The 10,151-nt window shown below is 35.0% G+C and overlaps 3 protein-coding genes across 3 annotated transcripts; all 3 read right to left on the bottom strand.

Annotated features, from left to right (window-relative positions):
- Window positions 844-2,093, bottom strand: LOC104751698 (major pollen allergen Lol p 11-like). Its single transcript, XM_010473701.2, has 2 exons — window positions 1,748-2,093; window positions 844-1,383 (listed from the first exon to the last, which is right to left on the bottom strand). The coding sequence occupies exons 1-2, from the start codon at window positions 1,911-1,913 to the stop codon at window positions 1,034-1,036; spliced, it is 516 nt and encodes a 171-aa protein (XP_010472003.1). The 5' UTR covers window positions 1,914-2,093; the 3' UTR covers window positions 844-1,033.
- On the bottom strand, window positions 6,820-7,737 carry LOC104753903. The gene has a single exon (XM_010476086.1). The coding sequence runs from the start codon at window positions 7,735-7,737 to the stop codon at window positions 6,820-6,822; it is 918 nt and encodes a 305-aa protein (XP_010474388.1).
- LOC104751697 (protein MARD1-like) lies at window positions 8,012-9,061 on the bottom strand. Its single transcript, XM_010473699.2, has 2 exons — window positions 8,605-9,061; window positions 8,012-8,369 (listed from the first exon to the last, which is right to left on the bottom strand). The coding sequence occupies exons 1-2, from the start codon at window positions 8,934-8,936 to the stop codon at window positions 8,213-8,215; spliced, it is 489 nt and encodes a 162-aa protein (XP_010472001.1). The 5' UTR covers window positions 8,937-9,061; the 3' UTR covers window positions 8,012-8,212.

Raw genomic sequence — 10,151 nt, 5'->3', positions numbered from 1 at the left:
TATTTTAGGGTTTATTGATTGTTTTTTTCTTTTGTTTGTGTATAGCTTTCTTGACGGCGACGAACTGGGTTTGACATTTGGCAATTTCCAGTTATGTTTCACCCTTTCAGGTTTCTGCCTATTTGGCCCTTTCTGCAATATCTCGTGATTCTTTTTTGTTTTTGTTTTTTTTTTTAATCTTTTTTTTTCATCTTTTGGAGTTTATTTAATATTGATATTTGTTTTTTACTGTCTTTTACGATTATTTTACAAATATTTACGATAATTTATTAACGACAAGAATTGAGTTGTAATTGTCACAAGAAAGCATGTATGTACATATATGTAGTTTTTTCATATAAATTAACTTACATAAGCTTCTTATTTTCTTATGTATATGTTGTATTATGGGGTATTGAGTTTGGTGATGTATTTTAGCTTGTTGGGGGTTGGTCAATGTGAAATTAAAGTAATTTGCTTTTAAGTTTTTTCCCCAACAACCATTGGTGATGATTGATGATGATTATTTGATGTGTATGAAAAGGCTTAAGGAGATGCTAAGTAACCGTTCAGGGATCCAACATATAAGGTCACTTCATGGTTCTGAGTTAAGATCAGCCACCGAACCGGGTGCTCAGGTTAATAATGCTCGCTGTGAAAAGTTTTTATTTTTACACTCCTAGTGTATATATTTCGAGACTATGACTATCTCTAGGCTTTTAACTCTTCATATCTAATTACTACAATTTCTAAACTTATGCCTGCATAAAATATATAGTGAATATGTAAGAAGGCCGAACCCGAAGCCATGATCGGACGAAGAATGAAGAGTTGTTTTTAAAATAAAAGAGAAGACACTTCCTAAAGAAGGAAATGACGCATCAATATATATATAAGAAGAACAGAGTTTCCGATAACCAGAGTCATCATCACATCATCTAAGACAGATAAGTAATCAAACAAATACAAATATATCGCTCCTTCATAACCCGAAACTCATTAAATGATAAAAAGAACAGCAAATCATAAGATTAAACAGAGGGAGAGAGATGATTTAGAGATGGTTTTTAATATCATCTTCGTCTTCATTAACCATGTACTTCTGAAACAGTGCAGAGCAGAAGATATCGCTCACGTCTTTCTCGAATCCCATGTTGTTGGCATGTCTGATCTGCGAGGCAATGCCACTGTAATGGTTCAAGATCACACGAGACTGTTCGCGTCCGACGGAGATTTTAGCGCAGCTTTTGTCAGAGCTTTTCACAAGCATAACGTCACACATCTCGTCCTTGTGATCGTCGTGGACAACGAACTTGTAGTTTCCTTTTTTGTCAGATACAGCCACGTCTGAGTAAACCTCTTCCATTGTCTGTCTGTGTTTGCACACAAGCTTCACAGTTGCACCTGTTTTATATATATATAGTAAAATACAACCATTACCACCACAATCAAGATCTGTGAACTTCAAGCCAAAAAAAAAAACAAGTTTTTACTCTGTTTTAGCCCTACTCTGTTTTGTTCTTGAAACAGATCAAGATTCTTAAAACACATAAAGAATCAATCAACTATGTTGTAGTAGTAAACTTCAGATCCAGATCTAGAACAAAAAGCAGTTAACACTACAAAATTACAAACCTCTAAGATCCATCAAAATCAAGATTCAGAACACAGATCTAAAAACGAATCCTTTAGAATAAAGAAATCAAAACACTTGCTTCAGATCTGGAAGCAGAAACTAAGGATCATAGAGAGAGAGATCTAGATATACCGGGGATGAAGTAGGAGGATTCAGGAGTCTCGAAGCCGAATTTGCAAGTGTCACAGTAAGTGCGACCTTCAACCACCATTGTATTCTTACCAATACTTCCCCTCCTTGCGGCCACGGCAATCGCCGGCAAGATACAAAGAACCAACAACATCACCAGTTTCGCCATTTTTCGATACTTGAGAGAGAGAGAGAGAGAGAGAGAGACAACTAATGGGATTTTTGAAGTGAGAAGGAAGGAAGGAAATGAAGAGAGTGAGAAAATTTAAGACAATGGAGGAGCGAGTCTAGGCACAAGAAGGAAGATGATGAAAGCGCGTGAGATCAGCCACCACCGTTAAAAAGATAAACTAATCTGTGTTTTGTTATCGTGGTTTTAGTATGAGAGCAGGGGCTCTTTCGTCAGTTCAGTATAAGATTATGATAACGTGGCGTTATGTGATTGGATGGAACATGAGTTGGCAAAAGTGAACAAATAAAAAAGGCGGTGCGTTTGCGTGATTGCAGCTGGATAGTAGTAGTGGTTTTGTTAAACTCTCTCTGTCGGTGCTCACATGTCAAGAAAAGCATCAACCCAACAAAAATTAAATGCTCTCTTTTTATAATTTTTTTTAATGAAAAGGCCAAAACAACGATAATTATTTGAGATTATTAAAAAAAAAAAAAAAACTGAGTTAAGATCCATTATATGTTTCCTTGGATCTCTTATTGGCCCATTATTGGTTTTGAGCCCATTATGTCACAAACATTTTCAGCTCTAACAAAGCCTTTTTACTCATTCAGTATGTGGGATCAGTGTGATTCATTTATGTGTAGGTGTAGCCTACTGCTATGCATTCAAATTGATTCATTACCCTAACCTTTTGGGCTTTGTTAACTTTTTTGGTTATCACTAATTGCAGTTTGCAAGTTTTGTAATCATATTCCTTTTTTTTTTTTGTTTTTGGTTTTGTTTTGTAATAATATAATAGTATATTTTTAAATTAGGTGAAACTGAAACTAAAAGCGGAAACTCTTAACATATATATAGGTCCCTGATTGTGGTTTTCAGATATGATTTGAGAAAGATATCGATAAACTACAATGTAGACATACATTTATATATATATATATATATATCTTCCAATAGTAAAAGCATATTTGAAATCATCACACTCCTATCAAATCGCAGGTCGTCGTCTCTAAAGACAAACTATAAGACGAATATATCCTATATACATACGTATTCAAACCATTCTAGTGCTTTGTGTGGTTGTAAAGTAAATAGAGTTCATATTTTAGTTATTATACAGAAAAATGTGAGGGACTTTTATACCTAAAGCAAGTGGGGAGAGGCATGAAAGTATAATATCTAAATCAAATCAAGAATCAAAATAATTGAGATACCAATTGAGTATGTTTTGTTTTATGTATACTCTTAATTAATAAACATACGTGAGATTATTGTTAAAAGTCCAATTTAAGAATTAAATGAACAATTTAGAAAGCTATATGATTCGGACCCTCCCATGAGCTGTTCCCACTTGTCTTTGCTTAATTTGGATGGAAACAATTCGATCCGTAATTCATAAAACGGGCCGACACTACTGTGATAGATCTAAATAAATAATGCATGAAAAGATCATAACAAAAAATTTCAATCAAAAGTTTCACATAAAGGCGAAAATAACATGCGTGAGTGTTATTTTAGTGTCTTGTCGTAATACAAACGGAAAGATACATACGACCGTGCTTTAGAGTTTAGATGTGATTAAGTTAATATCATCAAAGTTCGACGACGGTAATAATTAACTCCTAAGCACTAACGCCATTTAATAAAATACAGCTTTAGCCTTTCTCAAGTGTACTTAACCTTGTATTATATCATAAAACCCTATATATTAGACTCGAAGTAAAAAAAAGGATCAATGACATTTATTGTACAATTGCTGGATTAGGGAGATTAAAATAATGGATGCATGGCATATTTGCACGTGTACTCCTAATATTCTTATCCCCACACTTACAATATTTTTTAAGAATATTAGAATTGTAGAACCATAGAGTAACGGGACAATTTCTTATTTCGTATCCCCTCCTAAAAAACAAAAACCACTTACATTAGCACACATATACAGATATAGCCACAAACTCTATTTTATTTAACTAGTAGCCAGCGCCTTATTCGAGCTGTTAGCTCAGACATTTCTTTAGTCATATGATCACTTTGTGAAAATATGCATTCTTGTCTTAACTCTCCCTTTTGGAATCTCAGATCAGAAACACAAATCTTATATAGAAGTTAAATCTTGTATCACAATGGATACATCACACACATGTAATGTACAATAATGAATCACTTGTGCAGGTTATTCGATTTTCGCTTAATTAGAAACAATAAACTATCTCAACTTGTCATTTGTTTTCCGGCTTATTCATAAAGTAATTTCAAATTAAATAGATAAAGAGCATGCTATTATTCTCAAATTCTTACCATCTACTTTGGTCGAGAAAGATGCCAACAATTTTTTTAATAGATAGTTTGGACTTCTTTAAATAGAGCTTTAATTTAGACCTGGGCATTCGGTTTATCCGGTTTAATCGGTTCGGTTTATTCGGTTTTTCAGATTTTCGGTTTTTTAAAAATTATGCCGAATTAAACCGAATTATAATTCGGTTCGGTTTAATCGGTAATCGGTTTATTCGGGTCGGTTATCAGCTTTGAAATCCATTCCGAACTAAACCGAATTTTTTTCTATTTCGGTTTATTTTAACCGAATTAGACCAAAATACAAATAATGGGCTCAACTGAATATAAAAATCCAATAACAATCCCAATTATAAAACCAATCTCCATTAACAAACTAGGGTTTTGACGAAGTGGCCGACGGCGAGGCTGCGAGGGAGACGGTAACGGCAACGGTAATGACATGCGATAGTTAAATCTCCTTGTCCGATGAGTATTCCGGCGAGATCTGTCAACATAGATCAAAGGAAAAAAGCCCGTTTTAATTCGCTCTAATCTCCATGAGAAATCAAATAATACAACCCAAATCAAATTCAAGAGTGAAACTTAAAAAATGATGATAAGTAAGAAAACTAACTGTAATCTAGCAGACAAAGATGTTTTTGAGTTGATGCAATTGAACTAGCCTCAGTTTCCGACGATAGAGTGTTGGCGATATTCACAGAGTGACGTTCAACGCCTGACAAAAGATTATTAGAGATAGAGTTGAAGGATTCTTAGGGTTAACAAGAGGGAGAATGTCATTTTGGACTGGATAAAAACACTAGTGGGCCACATATTTTTTTACTGTTGACTTATTAAAACATAGGCCCGTCAGATTTCTTTTGGGTTTGGTACAAAACAGTTAGAAGTAGCCCAATTTCAAAACAAATTAAATATGTATGTCATTAAACCTAATCAATGGTGAAATGATTAATGGCGGCCGCACTTCTCCTTCTGCAAATTACACAGAAGCTTACAGATGAAGAAGGAGATGAAGTGATGTAGAACAGAAACCGAATAACCGATCGGTTATAGCCCGCCGAACCGAACCGAATCACTAACCGAAATCCCAAAATTATTTTGCCGATCGGTTTATTTCTGTTCACAAAATCGGCGCCGATAACCGAAAATCTCGGTTTTCTCAGTTCGGTTTGCTCGGTTCTTGCCGAACGCCCAGGCCTACTTTAATTTGTAGTTTTTAAACAAAAACATAATTATACAGCTTTTGTTTCGTAAAACAATGATTAAGGAGCGTGAATGCTAGGTTGGAGAGATCAAAGAGACGTTGGAATTCAGATAGTTGGCCAAATTTGATGCTGACACATGCCAATTTGGCCAAGTGGTAGACTATTCTATTACTCACCTTGTACGTTAAAATGTTAAATATCAACTTGCTACGACAAAGTTTATTCACAAAGCAATCTATATGTGTGATATAAAAATCCATTCATAGCATAGATTGTTAATACGGACATTTTCTGTTTCAACACTTTTATACAAAATACTCCTATAAAGATTTTTCTCATGGTAAAAGAAAACAAAACAGAAGAGAATTTGTTCTGGAAGATACAACTAATCAATGCTTATGTGGACTTTCATTTATTATTTTGCTGCTCACAACTTGCTTAGATACTTGTATAATGTTGTATTATTGAGTAAGTATTCAACAAAGTGTTAAAAGGTCGCGTTAATCATATCTCGTTAGAAATAAAAACGAACTACTTTCCAAAAGTTTGTATTTTTTTATAAAAAAGGTTATGACACAAATGGGAAACACAGACAAAAAAAAATTGTCATTAGGAATCTGTCAAAACTGTAACGAACTTTAAAGACAACAAAGAAAAAAAAGAAGAGAATCTATTAAATTTTTCCATTGGGTGGATACTGGGACCATGCTGATTAGGCATGATTCCTGACTCGATCAGCATCGTATTTTTAGTTAACATTTGTCTATTTCATTTTATATTTACATTTTTTTTAATATATTTACATTTACATATGAATATATAATATAGCATACGGACATATATAAATCGGTATATGTGTAATACTACATGATTTGTGTATAAAAAGCACATAAAGGCAACAGCCAGTACAAAACTTATACATCAACTTTAGTTAACCTAGATTGAAAATTTGGAATTAATTTTCCACTAGAATAAACGTTATTCATTCCAGATTTAATGTATGATTTAAAAAAAAAAAAAAATACTTGTTTTTACTTTAAAAGAGTATATCTCATCAATTTATTAATTACGCTGCCTTTGTATTTCTTTTTTTTTGTGCAAACCAAATACTTTAAATTAGAATTGGGACTAAACCAGGTCTGGTACAAGGGATTGCAGGGATTGTTTAGCGAGAGCATCGGCTTCTCGATTACAAGATCTAGCGACAAAAGAAAATTTGATGTACGAAAACGAAGAGGATAGTTGGAGGATATCAAAGATTATCCTGTGGAGTTCCTTAGGCGGATTCTCCGAGTGAATGGCTTCAATTAATTGTTTGCAATCTGAAGCGACAGAGAGGTTTTGGAAACCTAGATTGTGAGCATCTTGTATGGCGTGGAGCAAGGCTACTGCTTCGGCGATTAGTGGTGATCTGATCCATAGGGAGGTGCAGATCCTATACAGTGTTGGCGGATTGCTTCATTGCGGAAGATCCAACCACATCCTGCGGTTTTTGTCTCTTTTTGCCAAGCCGCATCTACGTTACAAATGATCATATCAGATCCTGCATAAGTAGGGGAAGTTTGAGTTAACCTTGGTTGAGGAGGTGTCTCAGACTCTTGGGCTTCACACCATTCCCGTCCTAGTGCTATAGCTCGAGTTAGGGTTTCTTCTGGTGATGTTGGTTTGCTATTGAAGATTTTGTGGTTGCGGGTGTTCCAGATCGCCCAGAAGATCCAAGGGAATAGGGGGCCATGTCCTACTCCACTCGGTGGTAAACACACGAGTATCTTAGCCTTTTCAATAAAGTCGCGGATTGAGTGGATACTTCCTTGGGGTAATTGGTTTTTGAAAGGGGCTGCTTTCCACACCTGTACAGCGAACGGGCATGTAAAGAACAGATGGATTGAGGTTTCCTCTGATCCACAGAAAGGGCATTGACCTTCAATATTGATTGATCTTGCTCGCAGATTTTCGCGTGAAGATAGGGCACCTCTTACTGCTTTCCGTAGGAGTAGCTTGTTTTTGGGTGAAGTTTTCAGGTGCCAAATGTATTCTGACCAATTGAATTCTCTTGTTGCAGGTGGAGGAAGTGGGGCGTCGGAGTTGTTGATTTTTATGCTTTCATAGTATCCCGACTTGGCTGAAAATATCCCAGTCTTTGTGGGGAGCCACACAAAGGTATCAATTGCGCCTTTTTTACTCAGTTTGATGTCTAAGATTTCTTGTTCAAGGTCCGGTAGGATGGCTTTAATCTTCTCTCTGTCCGAGTCTGCACTTGAAGGTGAGATCAAACAATCCACCGTGAGGCTTTGTGTTTCTTCTGTCGGTGGGCCCATTGGGGTCAAGGGTTTCTCTAAGGGTTTCTTCTTAAAACAAGAAATATTTCTTCGTAATCTCCGATGTTATAAAAACCTATGATACAAAAATATTACAGCTACTATTCTTCAGTCTCGTTTTGTTTTTATCGTTGGTTCTAAAATATCTTGCTCCAATCTCCTAAAACGAAACCTCGCCCACATAAATTCACAGCAAATAATGTAATCTTAAATTTTTCTCATTTAAGTACTTAATAAAAGACAAGTCTCACATACATTTGATTTTTATTTCAAATAGATCAAAACTTGTAAAATTTGAACCCTCGAAAATCATCTAATTCAAACCACAACACGAGGGTGATTAACACGGTTAATCACAGTTAAGTAACGCATAATGCTTTATGTATGTAATCACCCATCATAATCATATACAAACACATAGCATATATAATACCACACATATAATAGAATTATATATATGAAAATGGGGGGGGGATTACACTGCGGCCGCAGCTCTCCCTTTGCCAGGCTTCGCTCTCGCTGGGGCTGCCACGGCCGGTTCTTTCACCGGCGCCGATTTACCCTTCTCTTTCCTCTCATCTTGTGCCATTTGCTCTTGCCTGCACTCTGAGCTACAAAAGGCCTTATCTCCCCTGCCATTTTTAATTACACACAATTTATTATCATTAATACTCCAATTAATAACAACATATTAAGTAATTATCATAATTCATTCACATAATGGATATGTCATTCGAAGCTAATTAGTAAATGTCTAAAACATAAATATATCAATGTAAGTATAACGTCACGAAAGCAAAATTTACTACAATAAAAAATTATGTTATGAAATTTTACAACAGTCAAGATTTGAGAATATATACATACCTATACATGTAGATGTCACGGCCAGGAACAAGAAGACGTTCGCAAAGTGAGCAAGATCTTAAGAAATGTCCAGCGTCGGTGAAATCTCCAGAGTGTCTCCTGAGGTTACCTCTGGGTGAGACCATAGATAAGAGGCGTTGATCTAAGAACCCACGGTTTTGATCAACGTCTGCTGTCACGTGTTGACCGTTGGAAACGTAAGGTCCTACTACAGCAGGTGGATTCTGTTGATCTGATGTCTCTGATTCGCTGGGAAGGTTCAGATCGAACTTTATCTCTGATAGACTTGTTGTTCTGTTAATCGGTGGTCGTTGTCTCTTTCCAAGCAACATCGTATATTAATTTTGTTGTGTGTGTCGTGTGTTCTGTTTCTTGGAGCTCTGGACAGAGCAAATCTTGAGAGTAAAAGAGAGAGAGAGAGGGAAGAAGAGGAGAGGGGGAGTGAGGAAGGAGAAGAGCAGGGAAGATAAAGAAGAAACCATAAACTGAGGAATCAATCTAGACCGTTGATTTATCTCATCTTAGTTTTTGTTTTCGTCACGATCATGCCACGTCATGATTCTGAACATTTAATTTTTAAAAGAACATTTTTTGCATTAAACTCTGTTTGTACTTTCTAATAATGTAATGTAAATCATAGAATTCGTGATAATTAGTAGTCGAGCTTTGTTAAAAATAGATCCGCTGAGTAGATTATTTCCGAAATGTTTCTTCCATATATCTCATACTATAATCTTTTTTTGGTAGACAAATCTAAAGCTATGATTAAAAACAAATCTAGAAAAAGAAAAAAAAAAATAGTTAAGTTTTTACATAAGCAACTGATTTCTTTAAAGAACTTTAATACTATTTCTAAGCATTGATTAGTTTTCATTAAAGACAACAGAGATCTACAATATTGCTAAATAGCCTAAATGCTAACTAGATTGTTAAATTAAAAAATCATCGTATTCGTCAAAAGTTACAGTTTCTTTCACGGTACAAAAAATCATTCCAGAAGGGCCCGTTTAGGGGCCTAATTGGACCCACTAAATTTACAATAATTAACTTTCCACATCATACGATAGTTGCCCCCCAGGAATTATTTGTCGATTTCAAACCCAGTCACTTTCTTCTAAGAAAGTAAAGTCCAAAAAAATATAACAATAATAATTTCAAGAATAAATAAATAAATAAATAAAACTCTTTTTCAAATTCTAAAAAAAAAAATAATAATAATTTGACATGAAAGAAAAATATTGCTGAAAATTTTGAAAAGGAAATGTTGTTATTTGGTTTGGTTCCTAACGTCTGGGCTACCAAAGAAAATGGACCACCTTCTGTTGTGACAACAATGTTTTTAATTTCAATTTGGCCTTTGCAATTTTATAGAGCCTTTCTCTCGTTTCTCCACTTCACATCTCTCCCATCAGATTTCAACATTTTTTTTTTCTTACCTTACTTTTTTAATGTATGACGATTTAATGCCAAAACAATTAAGACTATTCATGGGTTCCTTAAAAAGAAAAATATGTGTGATCGAAAATCACAACAAAAGCTTATGCTGA

The sequence above is a fragment of the Camelina sativa genome, chromosome 16, assembly GCF_000633955.1.
Source record: "Camelina sativa cultivar DH55 chromosome 16, Cs, whole genome shotgun sequence".
Classification (NCBI taxonomy): Eukaryota; Viridiplantae; Streptophyta; class Magnoliopsida; order Brassicales; family Brassicaceae; genus Camelina; species Camelina sativa.
This window is presented reverse-complemented; position numbering and strand designations above follow the sequence as displayed.